The sequence below is a fragment of the Osmia lignaria genome, chromosome 3, assembly GCF_051020975.1.
Source record: "Osmia lignaria lignaria isolate PbOS001 chromosome 3, iyOsmLign1, whole genome shotgun sequence".
Lineage (NCBI taxonomy): Eukaryota > Metazoa > Arthropoda > Insecta > Hymenoptera > Megachilidae > Osmia > Osmia lignaria.
Window position 1 is genome coordinate 12,703,784 of NC_135034.1, and position 21,841 is coordinate 12,725,624.

General features: G+C 38.6%; 1 protein-coding gene across 6 annotated transcripts; it reads left to right on the forward strand.

The window, feature by feature from the left end:
- The first annotated feature begins 401 nt into the window (after positions 1-401).
- LOC117610700 (uncharacterized) lies at positions 402-19,403 on the forward strand. Of its 6 annotated transcripts, none has more exons than XM_034338367.2 (9): positions 3,172-3,375; positions 12,178-12,298; positions 12,380-12,570; positions 12,638-12,843; positions 12,930-13,149; positions 14,541-15,299; positions 16,890-17,081; positions 18,723-18,928; positions 19,005-19,403. In XM_034338367.2, the coding sequence occupies exons 1-9, from the start codon at positions 3,230-3,232 to the stop codon at positions 19,124-19,126; spliced, it is 2,163 nt and encodes a 720-aa protein (XP_034194258.2). In that variant the 5' UTR covers positions 3,172-3,229; the 3' UTR covers positions 19,127-19,403. The 6 variants fall into 6 exon arrangements, with proteins under 6 accessions (XP_034194260.2, XP_034194258.2, XP_034194259.2 ...); XM_034338368.2 differs by having other exon boundaries at positions 16,929-17,081; XM_034338371.2 differs by lacking the exon at positions 16,890-17,081.
- The last annotated feature ends 2,438 nt before the right edge of the window (positions 19,404-21,841 follow it).

Here is a 21,841-nt window from a genome sequence, read left to right on the forward strand (position 1 = left end):
GTTGCTCGTTTTTTCTGTAGGGCGCAGGTGATTCGTTTAGTATGCTCGACAGCGCAATCACTCGCAGCTCGTGTAAGTGTTATTTAAATGTGAATGCGAAAAGTGACGTAGTATAGGATGCCGTTAGTTGGATGCGATAACTGAGGTGGCGCTGAAATCAGTTTCTGTTCGGCCTAATTTTCGATGAGACGTTGACTGTTTTACCGACGCGGAATTCGAAGTTTGGCCTCCACGCACGCTAGCATCACCTTAAAGGAGGAACGTTATAGGTCAGAAGATGTAGTGTGCGTTTCCACGAGGACCAATCAGAAAGCGCGTCTTGTTTGTCGCGCGGATGCCTTCTAGCCAGTAGGATTCTCGCTTGTGGACAAGGTATGAAGGGGTGTCGATAGGTGGCGCAGTGTCGTTGGAGAGCGAGCCAGCAGCCAGAGTCGCGACGCGTCAGTTTACAGTAGTTCACAGACGATGTCCGTTTCGTGTGTTGTGAATAAAGTGAAATAAAGTATTTTCGACGTAAAATTGTCGTCGGGTTTCCGCACCGAGGTTCGTTATAATATCGTGGTTTCCGTGTAATAAGTTTGCAATCATGAAAAGTGTGAGATTGTGCGAGATTGGCTAGCATCGGAGGAAGGAGGAAGCAGTCGAAAACGAGTGAGTATATAGAATTCAGAGCTTGAGAATAGGATTTGCTTCTTTTTCGAAACGGGCGTCGCGTATCATTTGCAATTGATGTTTTACGAAAATTTCATCGGCATCTAGAGATCCGTTTGCGTATGATTTGACAGATCCGCGAGATAAAAGGCGTATAACTTTTCGTTACGTTAACGTAAGACAGGAACGAAAAGGAGAGGTTATAAAGTTAAGACGGATATTGTCCTGCACCTGCCATCATGAGATGATGGTTTTTTGTATTTCTGTGAAGCATCGAATTCGCTGCGCTGAACGGTTCCTTTTATCTCATTGGAATTGCTGTTTTCGAATTGCACAATACATTGAGACAATACGGTAGATTGTCTCTCATCGAGTATTGTTTGCATTCGATTTGGAAAAGAAGATAGAAAAAGTAAAAGAAGAAGAAGAAAAAAAGGAGGTATACATATATGTATACAAGTAGCTATACTGTAACGACGCGATACACGATCGTTAACGTTTCATTTGTCAGTGATAATAAGGTCGTTTGACAGAGGGAGGAATAAAATATCGGTGCAGAATTCCTCTCGGAATTGTTGGGAAATTAATATCCACGGATCTGTCATTGCAATGGACGCAGCCGAATGACAACGATATATACATACACATGTATCTGTCGCTTGTTTATTCTCGTGTAATGTTATCTTTAGAAAAGCCGAATGTCAGTTGGAAAATGTCATCGGGATTATTCGGGCGTCGTTTCTACCATATATTAAGCTGAAAATAGTCGAATTATGTACTTTTAAAGGTACGTAATTTTAAAATCCGTTTTTAGGTTATTTCCTTAGGATGCTCTCTCGTCGTTTGCACAAGTAAATTTCCTACGTTATATAAACGGAGCGTACTTTGTGAACACGTGACAGAGGTACTTGGATTGTTTAAATAAACTACAGTGAAGGAAATGCGACGAATAAGTAGTGTTTTTTTCTCTTTTCTTTATACAAATCATAATATTTTCGCGTTGAGTTTTTGACGAACAGCAACGCGAATGTATGTGCGTAATTGAAAATTATTTGTATTTTTATCGCATTGCATTATCGTAATTGCAAACCGCACACGATAAAACGCTTTACAATTTTTAGTTTTGTGTTACTCGGTTCGTTCGAGGATATCCGTTAGAAGGGGATGCTTTCTGCTCTTTATCCGACACGATAATATACAATAATAATATATATATATATATATATTCCATCTTATCGATAATTTGATAAGTTGAAAATTACTTGGTACCGTTGATTGTGACAATTGAAACTTTGTTCGAGATAACAATATACTTGCGAATTTGTTTATTTCGTGTTTGTTTTATTCCACGTGATATGTGATATGTGATAGGTTATGCACGTGGTCCATAAGAAAAGGGTAACTTGTAATTTGTTTGTAGTAGACAATTGTAAGGTCATTTATGTAGTTTGCGGCTTGAAAGCCGAGTCGAGGAAGTGCGCGTTCATTTTCGTTTACTCGCACGTTTCTACTCGAGTAATTAACATTTTCAAAACACGATTGCTTTCGAGTTGTCTGTCTGTCTGTCTGTCTGTCTGTCGCATCGTACCCGACGAGGATACGTCTTTGTCGAGCGGAAGGGTAGTAACTAGCTATTATACATATGCATGTATGTACATACATGTAGAGTAGTAGAGTAGTAGCGTAGTAGCATACGAAGTCGTGCGAACATGCCTATTGGAAATGTCGATAAAGGTTCACTGACATTCGCCTGCGAGAACGTTCACCCACGAACAACGACACTGCACTGTTTATTTACTAACGATTCTTCGCAGAACTGAATGGTCCTTTTTTTTTTTCCTTTTTTTTTTTCTTATTTACCTAACCTTTTGTCAGATAACGTTGTTAGGAGATGATACTTTTGTTTTTTTTTTTTACTAACATGATTCCCTGAATTTTTCAGGCTCGACAACGAGGATGGCGTACAAGAACGATCGCTGTTTCTGAGCGTCGGGAGCGTCAAGAAAAAGAATAATAATAATAATAATCCAACATGTCGTTGAAGAGGCTTCGAACGAGATCCATTCAGTCGGTTTCAAACATTCAATTTCGTCGCTGGAGATCGTTATAAATCAAATAACCAATCTACTTGTAATAAAAGAAGAAAGCAAGGCAACTTTTGTGCATTCGAAAAGGGAAAAAGACGGAAAGGGAAGTTGGAACTGCCTTATTATCAAAACAGAAATACGCCAAGAGATACCTATATATACATACCTACACCTACACAACCCCCCCTCACACACACACACACACACACACACACACACACACACACACGTATATATATATATATATATTTTTTTTTTTTTCTTCTTTTTCTATTAAATATAAGACGAGTTAGTGGGGACGATCGTTCTCTGTGAGAATAAAAATTTCGAATCGAAATATTTTCGCGTTGATGCTTGTATTTAGTGGAAAATCATCGTTGCCAGTCCACTGGCTCGATTCTGATTAAAAGCGAATTGTGTGTGCGCGTGTGTGTGTGCGCGCGCGCTCGCGCGCGCGTGTATGCGCGTATATATTGGCTCCGCTCTGAGATATGGCCTTCATGATGAAGAAGAAGAAGTATAAATTCTCGGTTGAGGTGGACCTGGAAGAGTTGACCGCGGTACCGTTTGTGAACGCAGTACTGTTCGCCAAACTTCGACTTTTAGACGGTGGTTCTTTCGTCGATCATTCGACAAGGTAAGCTTAACTGATTTATTGTCTTGTTTAATCTTTTCTTTTTCATTTGGAAACTTGTATCTAGATATTGTTTATTTTTTTATTTTTTCGATGAAGAAAGTAGAATACCGACTCTAGGTGAAGGTGTATCGAGTATCGTTGAGAATAAAAAAGAAAAAGAAACAGAAAAAGTATACATATTTAGGAATAAAGTCGAAAGTTTGTAAAATTACCTAGGTATGTGTAAGCTTTTTAGGCATCTCGTTATGTTTCAAGACAAGATAAACTTGTCAGATTTTTCAGCGATAGAATTTCTTAAACACGCGTTGCTTCTGTTTGGTGAAGAACGTTTTACGACTACTCGAATTAGACTACATAGTCTCTATGTTTAGTAGGATATGATTAAGTTCCTGTTGAAAGTACAGCTCCGGAAGCGCGTTAAAAACTCGTTTAAACTTGGATTTTATGTTCGCCGTGTATTGGCTGTGAATTGTGAATGAAACATGTGCTCTCGACGCTAATTAATCGTTGCATCGTGAATTTCATGTTCCGGTTTACGATAGTACGAGAATTCACTTGTCCGACTTCGAAAAGGAGGAGAATACTGAATTCGATGTGTATATGTATATGTATATGTATATATTTTTTGTTACTTTTAGATATTCAGAGGGAAGGTTGAAATATCAGGGTTTAGTAAGCGTTAAGTACAATGTAGTATTTGATGGGTAAAAAAATAGCCGAGTGGAGGTGGTCCGATTAAAGCGGATAGCAAGGAAGAAAGGAAATGATAGGATCGATTTTATCTACTTTAAAGCTATCTATCTAATCAGAGGAAAAGATATCTTAAAGTTTATCTCGACGGACAGTTTGACTGTATAAGTAAAATTTAGCACAGTCTCTTTTATAACCCTAACCTATTACATACGTATATAGGTATGTACATATGTATAATGGAAATATGAAAAAGCATGTTTCGGTTCGTCCATAATCATTTGACAGAGAGAGAGAGAGAGAGAAAAATGTTGTTGTCGAAACTGTGTGCCTTCTCCTCGCGAATCGTGATTCATACTCTATCCTTTTCTTTTCTTTCGATTATCGAAATTATCAATTTCCTCGATTTCCCGAGTCCAAGGTTTTCTCGAGTCAAGGATACAAGACAAGGATTCAACGGGATCGAATCGATCGAGGTTTCGCATAGAGTTTACCGAACACGTTTTGGGGGCCAACGACAACTGATTGCCGCGAGTAAACCGAAAAAACTCACTGCCAGGAAAAGAAGGAATGATTATTAGCTATTGGAAAATAGAAGGAAATCTTTATAGAAGGAATTGTAGATAGATTTTTTTCTCGAATAACTGCAATCGTCAAAGTTTCCCTTCTTGCATCCTTCTTGATCTCTCCTGAAATTTTCACAGGATTTTCAGAGAATTGGTAGCTTCTGATCGAATTAAGAAATTCAATCCGTCTTCTCTTTGTTCCGATTAGCAGTTTGAAAATAGGATAAGAAAGCAGCAGAAAGAATCTATGTCAGCGAGAACGATGCAAGTTTCGAGCGAGGTTTCTCTCGTTCACGCGCTTCTCTAACGATAAGTTGAGTAGTAGATAATCTAGAAAAGTTGCTCACCGTTATTTCTAATAGATGATTGATTAAAGTTAAATAATTAACTGAGAAAATGGATTGATCGTTAGTCGTCAGGTAGTCGTCCTTTACCTTGAACTATGACCTTCCGTGGAATCGGATGAACTAGGTAGGGGCTGGAAATAGACCGTCTCGTGACGAAAAGTTTGAAGAAGCAGGTTCGCGAAGATGGTAAAAAAGATTGATACATATATCATTTAGAATTTTAGAATGTACATATATTGTACAGGTGTTAAATTTTTCTTCTTTTCAACGCGAGAAAGATGAATGATTCTTAGCAAATTACGTTCTGCTGATCGCATCGTTAAAAATTAGTAGGTAACAGTGAATCCTGTACGTTTCGAAAGTCAGAATCGATGGAAAGAAAAGCGACAGTGGGAAACGGTGGGAAACGGTGGGAAATGGTAGAAAGAGAAACCGGGGAGCGATTCTCTCAGCTTCGATACCGCTATAGAAAGTGTAGTGTACGGTGATTCGTTCTCGTTCTGATTTATAAGCCGCGAAAATTGAAAGAGGAAAGTTTCAACTACATATTCGTTGAGCGAAAATGCTATTAGACAAGAGTGTGGAGAAGAAATCGGAGTGAATCCGATTAATTAGATTTAATTTCACGCATAAATTGACTAGGAAATTTGGAGAAATCTTGTTTTAATCGCTTATTAACGGATCGTATCAATTTGCCCGCAACCTTTAGGGACACCGTCTACATTAGGAGTAGACGAGAAGAGAGCAGAATGATAATGGACAATGTCCTGTCGCGTCCGATGTCCCGTGTTTCGTGTTTCGTGTTTCGTGTTTCGTGTGTGCTGTGTGGAAGCGAATGGCCACCGTGGAGGACCTGACACCGCTTCAATATGCAGTGATGAGGAAACAGCCGATTATAACGCTCGGCCCGAAGCAAAGCGGTGAATATTTCTGCGTGTATCCACAGGAACGATCATGTATGGATACCTAGAATGTGTAGGGTGGTCGGTTGATTATAACCGTGCATACATACTTACATATATTTGCAGAATAGAGTACATATAGAGGATTCCAGGTCTCTCTTCTTTCTTCTGCACATTGTTGAAATTTGAATCTGTAAAAATTGATAACCCTTTATTTACCGAATCTGGTTATGTCCTAAGAAGGACAAGAAAGTAGGAACTTTGCTAATCTACAATATGGAATCTAGCGTGGGTCGAATCTAGCGTTCGATCGTTTGAAACCCTCTGATGTGTTTCGCGGCTGCGCCAACGATATCTATGTACAATGTATCTCTCTCCGTGGTTCGTCTTCATTCAGCTTTTCCATCGAGGAGTATCCATCCTTAGGTCAGAAGAGGGTGGTTGGGTGAGTGGGTGGGACAACGCGTTAGCCTAGATTTTCTGCTTGCTGTTCCACGAAACGCGAGAATTTCCTGCTAGTCGTAGAACTTTGTATTGGCCAAGTTGTCACTCCGATATACGATCCCCCTTCACCCCGAATAACGACTTTCAGTCAGAATGAAATAAAAGTAATTTGAAAATAATTTGAAATATATTTCAAGTACGTATACCTATACGATAACGTAATATGTAATATGTAATATGTAAAGGTTCGAAGCTATTTTTTTCATGTGCTTGAACACTATCGGTAGTGGCATAGTGGCATAGTGGCATAGTGGCATAGTGGCATAGTGCAATGTCAATCTTGGCCAAGGCTGCGTTTTACGTGTCTCATCCACGAGGCGTACTTTCTCCTTGCCAATTTCCATGAAAATTAATTCCCTCGAAGCAATTCCAAGTTTAAAGAGTGATTCTTTTGCTTCTTGACAGTTGAGGCGAGTATCATCAGTGTCGCGAAAACGAGCAAGTATAAAAAGGGTAGTATGGTTTTTTTTTCAGTGTCTTCGTAGCAGTAATGTAGATAGCTAGGGCCCGATGCCAAGCCACAGTTTTCCAGCATTGATTGGTTAACCTTGACTTGCATCAGTATTTGCATCCATGGTCGACCTTTGACATTGAAAATTTGAGACCAGATAAAAAGCATCCTGTCAGAAAAGAAGACCGTCTCCTCTCTTTATCGGTTATCGCTCAATCGGTCAATTTTTCGACTCTTTAGGCAATTTTTTATAGGGTGTCATCGTCGTCCCCCTCTTCCCCATATAAGTATACATATAATTACGATTAGAATATCGAGTCTTTCGATCGTTTTACAACTTCATCTAATGACTAGCCTGATAAATCTTACTCCGACACGTGTATAATTTTATGCGTGGCGTGCATCCTCTTCAGGTTCTTAAGGTCAATGTCGTGTTCTAGTTACAAGCAGCTAGGTAAAACGGTCGATTTGAGAACCCTTTAGATCTTGTATCGTTGGTACATACCTATTATAGTGAAATAATGAATATTATGTTTTCGTATAGATATACATACCAAGGATTATAATTTCGTTGATAGAAATCGGTGATAAAGAAGGATGTTCGAAGAAGAAACGTAGAGTTTTGGATGATTTTATAGTAAATCCGGTTGCTAGATAAAAAAGAGAGACGAGAAAGAATTGGCATTGAATCCGCAAGAGGTATTTCTCTTGTATCGATTGGTAAAATAATCTTCATATTTGCAAGGTTGCTAAAGCCGATAAATAATTTCAATTCTACCACGCGATGCGACTATTACCGCATTATTCTCAATTGCGTCATCGAATTTTCTCGTTTCTCTTCTACATACATACTTCTCTTCTATCATCGGTTAGATGCTCTCTGATCTTTTTTTATATTTAAGTTACTAGTATTTATCCGAATAAAACTAAATTGGTGCAATTTTAGATTTTTGTAACCCATTAAGAAAAAGTTATTGATTCGAATTTATTATGTTCATGCCCCGGTCACGTGGGCGAACGTTATCGTAAATGAACTCGCGTGGAAACCTTTTCGCAGACAGGGTCGTCTCCAATATCGCATTCCAGAGGCCACCGATAATAATTCAACGTTTTTGTCATTGTTATTAATTAATAATGGCTGCTTTTGAAAAATGAAAATAATGCGAAACCGTATTGCCAAAAGATATTGTAGAATGGAAGGATCTTAGTCGATTGTGTTGAACGAAATCGGGTCCCGTAGATAGAAACGGATCGCGCGTGAACCTTGATTAGAATCTTTAGGAGGCGCTTTGGCATTGGTCCCAAAGTCAGGCTGTGATTTCTATTGCTTTCACATTGCAGCCGTTCCCCTCTTAATTTATATGTACGCTCCTGATCGATTCTTTAGCTGCCAAAATAACTTTTCCAAGAAGCAACGTTTAATCTCGATTAACGTAATAACAATGCAAAGTGAAGATGATATTAAGGAAGAGCGTTCACAGAAGAAAGTAGAAAAAGACACACCTTGCGAATTTCTCGATTCAGCAAAGTTCGTTGATTACCATATCGATTTTAGGGAAATAAAAGTTTTACTTTCGCTTTCTACGATTAATCGATCCGTTGGCGATAATGCGTTCGCGTCGTTTAAACTTTAAGGGATGGGGGGCGTTTAGCGTAAGTGTCGTGAGAAAGATCCTCGGAATTGTATCGATCGCGATCGTGCGAACCTAGGGAACAAGAATGTCTCACACAATCAATTGTTGCGTTAATAGACGACGCGTGGGTTGGCACAAAACTCTGTTGAACAGAGCTTAAATGATGATGATGATAATAATTATTGTTGGTTCGGTATCGGTTACTAATAGTTTGCTAGTAGCTGATAGCTGATGATCGAACAGTACGGTACGCGACACCTTTATCGGTAATTAACGTGGCGGATCGTGGTACTCGCGATAACGGCTGATAAAATGCTTGATAACGATTGATAACGATAGTCGGTTTATCGGTACCGCCGCGCCGCTCGAAACCGCGTCAATTAGCGTCTAATTAAATTTCGAAAACGAAATCATGTTTGAGAGGCGCAATCGTGTTGATTCCTCGAACGGAAGGTCTCGGTTAATCGATTGTCAGCTTATGATTAGCCTAGTCTTATTATTAGTATTTTGTACACCGCGCCGGAAGCGAACTCCAAAGCCGCGTTTCTTTTCCTGCCCTGTTCCGGTTCTTGTACATATGTATAGCCTACGCCTACGTAACGGCTCTCTTCCACTATCCATTTCCCTTGGACAATTCAGACGCGTGCATTTCGATTCAAGTCAATTCGATAATCGTCCGCCTCGACGATTCCTCTTGGAGAAATGCAACTTGCTCGACATGATTCAATTTTCATGAAAATAATATTTTTCTCTCTCAAGTAACTTGTTCTAACGGAAAGTAGAATTTTGAATTTTCCCTCTTTCTGCCCAAGTGGGCTCCGATTAGCTATTTCAGCCCCGATCTTATTACGGAACAGCTTAAAGCTGTCGTAAGACGGCGTGCAATAGCTTGTTGAAACTGGTCGACCCGGAATCGCGTGCACACCACTTACCCTTCGTCGTCGATATTTACCCTTTATGTACTCTTGTTCCCAAAAGTGAGGAAAACTTTTCGTTTGTCATTTCTGCATGAAAAATAATGAAACGTGTCAATGAATCGAACAATTCAATTAACGGAAAAGCGAGACATCGAATTTCGTGGGCGTTCGTTACGTCAATGCAGCAGTTGTAGGCGGTGGTTATTTCCGAATCTTGATGGTTGTTTCCTTGGAAAGTAGAAATCGGGCTTCTTCTACAAAGAAGAGATCAGTGCAGTAATCATCAGTGGAAAAGTGAACTTGACGCAACACGCTTTTGCATCATGTGTGCTATCGAGATTAGCTAAATCTGCTTAGATCGAAACTGGCTTAAATCTGCTTAAACTGGTAATTACGTGGATGAGAAAAAGCCAAAGTTTCGTAACCAAAGTGATGAAAAAGTTTTTCGAGGATGAGAAAATGAAAAAATTCAATTTACTATGTCGAGGATGGGTTTGACAGGGAAAAATGATTTTTAATTTCCACGGAGCTCGAGTTTAGCTCGTTAGATTTATCGTTAGATTTATCGTTAGATTTATCGTTCGATAAAGCGGTCGTTGGAAGGTGGGTTAATTTATTAGAAGAGATTAGAGGCGAGATAATGTGAAACGTTTTACGGGAAGGATCGAAGGCGGGAATAAAGTCTAATCTGAAATACGTACATTGTGAATCAGAATAGTTCGTTATCCTATCTAGGTATTTTAATAAGTATTGTAATATGTTGTAATTTCAAGGTTGTGCAACTTGTTTGTCACCGATTTCGTACAGTTACGAGGTGAGACCTGTCTCATTATCGGTAATTCGGTAGCGATCTAGCCAAGCTAAGCGTGAAAGTACTATAATACGTCGAGAAGCGTGCACCGATTTCATTACGAAAAGCAAGGTGCAAGCACGAGACCGAGCTCAATTACGAAACCGCGAATGACACACAATCTGGACAGCCTTGGAGCAGCCTTGCCCACGGCTAATGCAACTCTCGCAATCCTTCCTGTGGATCTCGGATAAAACTCGGATGAAAAACTCTATTCTTTATTAAAATAACGAAACTATTTCAATCATTTTATTCGGCTGTGTCGTCCCAGAACGATATTGGATCGATAACGAGAACAACGCGACGGAGAAAAGAAGAAAAGGAGAAAAGGAGAAAAGGAGAAAAGGAGCCTGGACAGGAGGGGGACGAAATGGTACCCTACCCGGGGCAGCAGTGAAAGATAGCCACTGCACTTCTGGCTTCGACCAAGTCGCGTTGCTCCAAATACATACGTCGATACATTGGTAACTTTTACCAATCAAACTAGAAGAAGAAGAAGAAGAAGAAGAAGTTGAAAAACTACACTATCATCGTCTGGCACGCGAGCCAAACACGTTAATCGTTTCGTCCGGGTTGTTTCGATTCCCTGAATACTACACACGCGTGTCAGTTGTGTGTATCTACTTTTATTGAGTAGGTAATCGATAAATTTTGTAGCGGCGAGTAGTTGTACCTTTTTGTTGTGAAACCGTTGCCACCAGACACGAGACAAGTCCAGACTCGAACAATTACAGTGTTTAATTATGTACTTACAACCTGAAGATTATTAACAATTAGATTCCGATTGTTCGTGTTTGTAGAGTTCGATTTAAAATCAATTCCGAGCATTTGACACTTTAGAAAATTGACTGCTTTCTCACGACCGCAAAGATCGAAATTTTTCGACACGTTGGATCATAGGTTGGCCCAATTTCCACGGTAATTGGCTCGTCCCGTTGATTGGACAACAGTTTGCCCTTCTAACCACTCGTATCCCACTCGATTCTTTTGGATCGTCGAATGTCTGACAGGGAAACTGTTGACGCCTCCGCCCTGTTTTCGCGACGAGCTGCCACAGTATCCCCGTGTTACCTTCGGATAATCAAATTCGTTGGCTAGATATAATAATTTGCCGGTGTAACGGTGGTCAGATAATCGCGTTATCCTCCAGCCAAACAAACGTACTTTCAATAGATCGTAGGAGGCAAATGATTACAGAGACAAAGAGATCAGAGAGATTTTTCGCACCTTAAATGTCGTAAGAAGGACGTAGAAGATTGCTCTCGTTATATCGATATATTCAGAGTCTAGCGGGTACTTCCGTTTCGTGTTGGATATAATTCAACGACTCGATGCCTCATCACGTTTCATCCTCGTTAAAGTCCCCCCCCCTCTTTTTTTTTTCTTTTCCTCCTTTTATCCAACGACCGGAAATGGAGATGATGGCGATGGATGAAAAAAAAAAAAGAGAGAGAAAGTCGAATCATAAATTTTTTTTCTTTGTTTTTTCTTTTTGTTTTTGGTGGAAAACTCTTCCCTTCTATCCCTCTGATGTCCCAGTTTCTTCTACAACTGATCGCAAGATATAAAAACGTTTAACCATTTGCCAAACAATTAAGATAAAAGTCGACCTATTATTATTCGAACTTATTGATTCACACGAGGGTACGAAACTTTTGCGATCGATATCTTTTTTGTTACCAATGAAATGGTAATTGTTAAAGGTTGCCCAACCACGAAAGGTGATCAGTAATTCAGTTTGCTAGATATATGTATGTAGACAACAATGACAGAACATTTCGATACATTTAGTTGGCGACGCAATAAAGGAGACTATTTTGGGTTCCGTCAACGATTTGATTTTCCAACAGATATCCATTATTTATTATACATATAATCCATTAGTTACATAAATACATATTTCTTTTTACTTGATACTTGTATTGTTCATGTTGGTTTCAGGGAGGAAGTCCAGGAGCACACAGTCAGGTGGAACGCTAAATTTGAGTTTTTATGCAAAATGAGTGCCAACGCGTCCACCGGTGTCCTCGATCCCTGCATTTTGAGGATATCCGTCAGAAAGGTAATTTCTTGAATTTCTTGAATAATTCTTTGTTTAACTAGCTAACTTTCGTTGAATGAATTTTTTTGGTGGATTTTGTAGGAATTGAAGGGAGGCAGGTCCTTTCAGAAGCTCGGCTTCACCGACCTGAACCTCGCCGAATTCGCAGGAGCTGGTCTCTGCAGAACGAGGTGCCTTCTGGAAGGTTACGACGCGAGGCATCGGCAAGACAACTCCATGTTGCGAGTTGCCATTAAAATGAACATGCTCTCCGGAGATATTCTATTCAAAGTGTAAGCTTATACTAACACCAGTGTGATTTTTTTTCTTCAATTGATTCGAATTTACACCTTCTTTCAGACCTTCTCCGTCGTTGAAGCAAACTCAACTCGCTGTACCTGGTGTCCCAGGTGTTTCCGGTATAACTGCGGACGAGGCAAGTGCATCCGAAAGATGTACCAATCGTGAAGACTATGTTTCTAGTGGTTCGTTAGCCGGAAGTGTAGCAAGTGCCAGCAGCGGTTTCGGCAGTCTTCCTAAAAAGAGGCCTGCCCTCTTTTCCTCGGGTACTCCCATGTTTCTCTTTTTATTTCCTATCTAGACAATTTCTACATCTTCCTGTTATAATAATATTGTGATATTTATTTTTCAGAGCTCCTTAGCGGAGCAGAGTCGTACGATCCGATAACCGTCAGTGAAATCGTACCATCGGCTCTTCCAGTGGAAACTTTAGCTGAAGCGCACACAGAATCGGGCCATTCCCGTAATAGCAGTAACACCAGCCAGCTGAGCAAAGGCTCAGGCTACGGATCTTTGAATTCCCACAGTCAACACAGTAGACAGAGCAGTAGTGGTGACAGTGGCCACATTAGGTAAGGCCATTTGGCCAATCGGCAGACAAAACGGAAAGAAACAAGCGAAACTCTTTCCTTGGAGAATGAGCGAGAAAGTTGTTGGACGGATTTTTCAAACTACTTTTAGTCGAATGAGCAGATTAAATAGAGCAGAGAATCGTTTATCTTTTCCTAGAAGGTTCGATCACTTACCGTCCAATGGATCTGGCTTAATTCTGACATTACCATTAGGTAGTTTCACTTCTTTCCTATTTTACTTGAAATGCTATCAAGGGGCTGAAAATTAATCCAGATCGATCGAAGGACTGAATGAATTACGGTCAATTCTCCTCGATTCTTCTTTTTGTACGATAACAAGAACCACGGTTCGACTACTTTCGCGTTTCATTAATCGCTTTCTTATTTATTTTACCGTTTCCAGAGCATTTCTGAGAACGATAGCAGATGAAGATCTTTTCTTCTCTCTCTCTCTCTCTCTTTCTCTCTCTCTCTCTCTCTCTAATATTTTCAACTCTTTTACATAGATTGTAAGCTAGAATGGTTAGGTGGATATGGGATGAAGGAAAATCCTGTGACAGGAATACAGTTGCTTGTAACGAATCGTTCAGTACAAAAAAAAAAAAAAAAAAAAAAAAAACCATAAAAGACGCGGCAAATAATCGTTGTAACACACTCGCTAAAACAATCTTTTTCGAATCACGCGTATATAACAATTTTGAACGCGTTCGCGCTTATTTGATTTCGCTTTTCGAACTCTGTGCTTCTCTTTATTTCGATCAATCTTTTATTTACAATACGTTCTCCGATCTTTGTTGTCGGTTTATTCTCGGGACAATTCTTGTCATTTAACAAAGGTACTTACACGAACCATGCACACTAACTTTCTTCTCTGTGCTATTGAACTTGAATGACTGTTGAAATCGACAAAGTGCTATCAAGAAAGATCTACCGACGAAAACATCCATCTTTTTCTCGATTTTTTTTTTCTTTTTTCTTTTTTGTTAATTAGATACTCACATACTCACGTTTCTGTTTTATCTATTGGGTTGTTGTTGTTGTTGTTGTTGTTGTTGTTATCGTCGTCGTCGTTGTCGTTGTTGTTGCTGTATATTAGACAGTCGATTGTGGAGCATGTAAAATTTGACGTGATTTGATGACGTAAAAATATCGCGAAACAGCACTGATCAAGTATGAGAAAAATGATTATATAAAGGTTTATTTATCGATACTGTTAGTAGAAAATAGTTTTCGATTTAAACAGTCGTTTTATATTAATTTTCTTTGCATCGAAATCGTCAATTTGATACGTAACATCGATGACAACCTTTGAACCGGCACTATTCCTTTATGTATTATTCAGTTGATTATTATTTTTGCATGCTTCAATATTTGTGTTGTGATCTTTATAGGTCACCCTCCTGGCCGGTATGGGCTCCACGTATCCCACATGTCTCCCAAAACCCTTCGAGCCAACTACCCACCAGACCCGAGTCGTCTCTCGACTCGGATTCTCAATCCTCGTCTTCCTTGATGCAATTGGACCCACGAAATCGGTTCTGGTCGATATCCAGTCCTCTTTCTTCTCGCGATGGAAAGGTGAACAGACAGCAGGGTAGCAGCAGGACGAGTGTCACGGCAGTTTCTGCGAACGAACGAAACCAGACTGGTAGATTGAAAAACGGTGTAGCTTCGAACGAAAGCAAGAACAAGGACCAAGAGATTGGCGCGTTCAGGGTGCCTAGATCGCAAAACGTGCCACGACACTCGCGAAAGAATTACGAGGGTAATAGCTTTGATTTGCGAAATAATTATAATGCCTCGAATACGTCGATGGCGAAAGATCGAAGCGAACAAGAGAATAGCAGCAACAGCAACAGCAACAGCAACAGCAACAGCAACAGCAACAGCAACAGCAACAGCAACAGCCGCAGCCGCAGCCGCAGCAGTAGCAGCAGCAGCAACTCGGTTGTACCGGTCGCAAAACCAAGAATCGGTCAACCAGGTTGGAGAAGCATATCGAAAACCTGTGATTGTATCGAGAAGGGTAAAACAAGCCCTGTTTTGCGATTGGCTGACCAAGCCAGAGCCGTATCCTCCCCAGATCCTCTTCATAGGCCCGATAACCCCAGAGCCTCGCTACGTTCCGCGACGACCGCTCAGAACCTCAGGTAGGTTTCATTCATAAACCAGTTTTCTCTTTTACCTTTTGTCACTTTGATTTTTTCCACTTGGATCCCTTGCGTTCTTGTCGTCCGTCTTTCTTTATTTCATTCTTGAACAATGAAATCAGGACAATTCGGTAATTGAAACTTTCTTAAACGCGTAGTCTTGAAGTTGATGTACCGTAATAAATGCTATTTCAGGCTAGTTTTCTATCGTTAAATCATCTTAGACACCATTGAGCGCAAGGGAGGGGTTGAACTTTCGGTTTCTCTGGTCTTTTTATATTTTTCTGCGTTCAACTACCTTCATTTTCTTCATTCCTTGATCTATTAACTGCTGTTTCTTTGACAAGTTCTTTTGATGAATCATGAAATCAGCAACAACAATCAATTATATTCTATACTTACTAAGTCAGGTAATACATTTCCGTGGATCCTTGAAACGAGACAATTAACTATCACGGACAACTTGATACGCGTCGATATAGTCTAACGCTTAACGAACACACGCATACACATACACATTCACATTCATAGCGAGACGAGCTTCCGCTTTGCTTTATTAACACGTTCTGTGCCCTGTGCCACAAAATGTTAACAAGATATTGTTAAGCTTCTAAATGGCACCGAACGTGTTAATGCTAATAAATCTGTTATTAGAATCGTTGACGAGAAAGCATAATTCAGATAAAAAACAATTCCTAAATGCTCTGCCTCTTAACGCTTTGTTTTTTGCAACGATGAAAGTCGCGTCAATCATAAATGTTGGCTAATTTTAAGTCGTAAAAACTACAAAATAATGTGTAAAATAACGTGTATACATCCAATACAGGGCAACTGTATTTAATACGTAACAAAGATGCTGTAAGAGGATGTGTTTCGTTACATGTGTTCAAAATGAAGATATTCCCTTTGTTTAGGTGCCTAGATCGTACATGTATTGTATTTAGGTACTAGGTACTAGCTAACCGGATGATAAGTACAATCTGGATACTGGGTATGTATTCGTTTTCTGAACGTGTAAATTTCTTATTTTAAATGCTATTCAACCAGCAGCAGTAGCTATTCAACAGTGACAAAAGGATCAGTTTATACCAGTTTATACCTCTTTCTATTCAGTTTAATTATGTAAAACAATGTAAATACCTATAATTTATTTTATTCATCGTCTTTCGTCTAGAAATTATGTAACGTTGAATAACTTGTAACTCGACGACGGATGGGTATACATGTCCATCTTTCTGGAATTTTAAAACAGTTTTTCAGGTATTTCTCGCAAAGCCAGTTCAATGTAATATTTAGAAAAGTCAAAGAAAGATGAATAGGTGTAAGAAAAATTTGGTTTTCATGGAAACGGTGATTTCACGGTATTTGAACGGTATTTATCACTAAATATTTACGTAATAGCTGCACGTTAAAAGGTATTCAACAACGAATTCTCCTTAAAGAAAAAAAAAAAAAAAAAAAATTTGCTTCAAGACGTTAACGAAACACATCCGAGAAGAAAACGGGTGAATGTTAGAGAAAGAGATTTAAAAAAAAAAAGCATACCATAGGTGTAGAAAAGAAATGGAAAAAAAAAGAAATGAGATGTAGCTTTGCTTCCAGTTTCGATGGGTTTGTGAATCCTTGCAGGGGTATCGGCGGAGGTCATCGGAAGTTGCTGGACGGGGCGGGTGGCAAGCTGGCTACGGTCGCCACCAGCCCAGCGGACTCTGAGGAGTCCTCTTTAGGGGTACCGGAAGTCGTTCCACCGAGCTCCCAACACCGAAACAGCATAACCCCACCGTCAGTCCCCATGCTTTCGTCTTTAAATCTGTTCTTTTTCAATATTTCACTACTCGTCTCGTCTTCTCTCCTCCCATTCCCACCACTCCCCTCTCTCTTTTCTTTCGCTTTATCATTCTACATCCTGACAATTGTACTTACCTTACAGTTAACACCTTACAGATCCAAAGAACTTTCATGGCATTCAAGAATATCATTCAGAATAATTGATTTCCAGAAAATTAAGAAAAACAGCAAGGAGATCACTTCAAATACGATGTTGAAGAGCAAAGGAGCCTTCTCAGCTATTATACTTAGCTCACTCACTAATTATAACTCGTCAGTTGGTCAATTTTATGATAGATTTTATAAATTCATATTTTTGATAATGTACAAATATGGCTCGAGATAATCGCGATTACACCATTGAATAAAACGCTGCGCTAATATGAATAATTCAATTTATTCGAAATATACTACATAGTGTCTCTGACGTTATAATTGTTGAAGAAAAAACGTTTACAATTTCATTGATGTACGTCAGCAGAAAATATATGCGTGATTAAAAAGAAGAAGAAGAAGAAGAAGAAAAAAAAATGGTTTTACCTAAGGATAACATGTAAAGTGTTAACTAATAAATTTCCACAGTCGGTACTGATTTACAGCATGAAAAAATGATATGAAGAAAACGACTGATTCATGGCTAATTAAACACGATTTATCATTCTCTTTCAATGTCTTTCCTGCCTCTTCTTATTGTATAAAGACTCGTTCGTTACAGAATTTTGAAAAAAGAAATTGTATTTAACTGATGTATTATCGAGTGTTTTCCTTTGTCATCTTCACCCAAGATGAAATGTATGATATAATGATATAATACTAATTGTAAGTTCAATTTTAGTTGGAGGTAACAGAAAAACATTATAAATGAATCTCTAATTAAATATTAAATACAACAAATGAGTCTTTCTTAACTGCTTCGTCTGTTTGCTTCGCTTTGATCAAAGATTTTCCGTTTAATTGCCATGGCATTTATGAAGATTGAACCCTTTTTAATTCAACACTCATTGTAATTATAATAATCGTAGCGTCTTGTTTTTTCCCCTCTTTTTTTATTTATTTATTCTCAATCATGCATCATGAGCTTTCTTAGTTAGTAATAATTAGTTGGGGTCAATTTTTTAAAGCATTTTTAGAGCCTTCATTGCTACCCATGATCATTATCGCTTTCATCCACCTTTTTCATTTGTATTGCAACGAACAAAATGCAACAACAACAATAACAATAAGAACAGCAGCAACAACAACAACAACAACGATCCTCGCGTTCCTTTGTTTTGCATCGAGCGTAGCTGTTTATTGCACGCGGTGTGTCGTGTTGTGTCGTGTCAGAATTGATTGATCTTTTAATTTTTCATTGTTCTGCGTTGAAAATATAATAATACGAGCACCAGAATGGAATCGTTTAGGGTGTTTTGTTTGAAAATCAGGAGGGTCGTGGTTGGGACCATAAAAATTCGCAGCAAAGCTGAACATAGGATGTTCAAGTGAAGAATATACGTGTAATATGTTTCCATGCTGGTGTTCTGTGTAAATAAACGGTGTACACATACATATAAAGATTATTTAGCAAAGTAGGAAAAAAGAACGTTTGTTTCACAGAAATCCTTCTGGCGGTTCTGGCCTGAGCGAAACAGGATCTTTGGACCGAGCAAAGGCCGCTTTGGAACGAAGGAAAAAGGCTGAGGATGGGACGGGAAATTCAATTTTGTGCAGGGTCGAGGTGACCAGGCCGAATCCAGATTCTCTGATTGATGAGTTGCTGAAAGCAACGAATTTAGAGCAAACGGATCTCGAAAGTTCCGAGAGTAGGTTTATTACTATTACCTTCTTAAGTAAGCAAGTTTGGAATCATTAATCGTTGAAATTTTCTTGTTTTTCTAGCGACTGGATTGCAGCTGTTCATCGCGAAAGACGGGACAACAGCACTCGGTAGCCACGAGGTGAAAAGTCAGATGCCCGCTGGGGTGTTCAAGCAGGTGGTTATGGAGGAGAATAATAGGTAACACGAAGCTATCGGGACGAGAAGGCAGTATGCAAGACAGGCCAGTGCCGCCACGTTTTCGTTGGCTCTGGTGCCAGAACTCGTCTACGAGGCCTTAGAGCCACGGTAGTTACGAGGTCGAAAACACGATCTTGCTGAACGAGAAGAGAAAAAGAAAAAGCAAAAGAAAGGGATTTTATCTTTGATAAAATGAAGGTGAACGACGAAACGAAACGAAACGAAACGAAACGAAACGAAACGAAACGAAACGAAACGAAACGAAACAAAACGAAACAAAACGCGGAAACCATCTTATTCAAAATTGTTGAAAATTATTCAGATTTATTTTAAATTATCCAAAATTATCCTTTTGAGCATCCGTCTTTCCGACGTTCATTCCTTCTTAAACCCTCGATCAAATTGTTGATCGAAATCTTGTTATCATATTATTAATTAATCCTGAAACATAACAGATTCCTTAATGTCAACATGGAAACGAATGTTAATTCGAATTCAAATGTATGGTACACACACATGTTTTTTTAATTTTTCATCGGTTGTTTGTAGAACAAGACTCTAGGTTTGAACGTGTCCTGGAAAGACTGAAAATTAAAACATTGACCATTGCTTAAGTTAAGTAAAGGATGATTGAATTTATTTTCAGATATTCCTGAGGATCTATGGTAACAGCTAGCGATGGGCTACAAATCAATTCGATTTCATTGTTACAATATAGAGTATAGAGTAATAGATTCAATTGTAATTCTTGTTTCAATAAGAAACATTTGATTGAAAAAAGGAATGAAAAATGAAAATGGTAATAAGTTGTAATAGGTTGAAATACGATGAAATTATACATAAGATATTGTTGATTCGAATACGATTATGTTTGTGTTCCTTTTGGTTGAAGAATCAATTCAAGACTGAAGAGGTAAAAATTCAGGAATTTACAAGAATGCCCATCGCTAGTGATCGTTTGAAAACAACTTTTCTTTTCTTTTCTTTTCTTTTCTTTTCTTTCTTTCTTTCTTTCTTTTCGTTTCGATCCTCGAAGAACGATCAAGATAAACGAGTGTGTTTCTAGCAAGGAATCGCTTCGCGTGCTAAATACGTAACCGGATTTCCTTTCGTCGTGTCTTATTATTATTATCGTTTTAAGGTACAATGTTCATTAACACGTTGACTGACGCGGTGAAAAAGCAGTATATAATAGCAGCACAGTATAGTTGTTAACAGGGAAAAAACCAATTAGATATCTCATCGTTCGAGTAATGAAATCTAATTATTTATAAAGATTGTTGTCTCCGATGGTATTAATAATATTTATATTGACAAAAATATTTGATATTACTTAGAAAGTAATACGTTTCCAAATATTGAGTATCAAATTGAAATTTTCCTCTTCTAACACAAGCGGAATGAAATGGTTGAATTATTTAAAAGAAATCGTAAGGTAGTGAATGAAATTTGTTGTTGTCAGCGTGTTAATAGAATCGTTATTATTATAATTCGGTTCTTCTGTCCGCTCTCGAATTAAGCGGATATCGTCGATGTTTTCGTCGATGTTTTCGTCGGTGTTTCGATGAGGTATTTATTTTTATTCTCAGATTCACTCCATTTTATAGTATTCCGTGTATACACATATGTATATTGTACATATCATATACATGATGTTTCGGGAATTTCTGATTACCCTGTGCCAATATATTCTATGAAAGTTGAAACTGTTATTAACGTTAATGTTTTCATCTCTGTAAATATTTTTGATCTTTCGTAGAATACAGTGGCACAGCACGTGGCCAATATATTCTGGTACATCTTTGTATATCGATCGCGATCACAAGTTTCGTGATAATTTCTATTTTTATCGATTTATCCAGTTTTCGTTGAGAAGAAGAGCGAAGGATCGAAGCCGTTGTTTCAATGATCCATCAACAAGTGGCAGAATATTTCATTTAATTCTCGAGGCTGGATGTGTGTAAATACCTTCTCTCCTTTTACAATATCCCATTGAATCTAAACAGAGAGAAAGATAGAAATAAAAATTGCTCTTTGATTATTCAGTTTTCAGTTTCTGGTGCAATCAGGCGACTGCAGTAGTGATTCATTGTTGCGTGTGTATATATGTATATAGTATAGGTGTGACGGCGCAATAATGAATCAGTTTTGAAAAAGAGGATAATGCGTTAGGTCACGGGGCAAAAAAATTATTACTATTATCATTAATTTTTTTTTCTCATTGTCAGAGATATATCTGTTGGTATAAACTATAATTAATTTTGCTAACAGATTAATCATTGCAAAACTATAACAGTGCATTTTTAACATTCCTTGTGGCCTTACTCTTGATCCTTAGGTCCTTAGGTCCTTAGGTCCTTAAATTCCTAGATCTTTGCGACTGGTCCTTGATTTCACGTAGATTAACGAAAACAGAGAAAAAAAATTTGAAAGAAAGATAAGAAAAGTGTGAAACTAGTGATCGTGTGTACAAATATTCGCTGTAACTTTACCTTTACGATTCCACGAGCCTTCCAGATCTGGGAATTTGAATGACTGATTCTTGTTTAATTCTTTTCGAAGAGATTTCCAACTGTCTTGGATTAAGCAATTACTTGATGAATTTTAAGCATCAGAGAAAAGAAATCTGTCATTGGCCTAGAAATTTTTCATCGACACAGCTTGACACGTTGAATCGATTTGTTTGGAGAGGAACAAGTTGATAGGTGAAAAGTTTGAA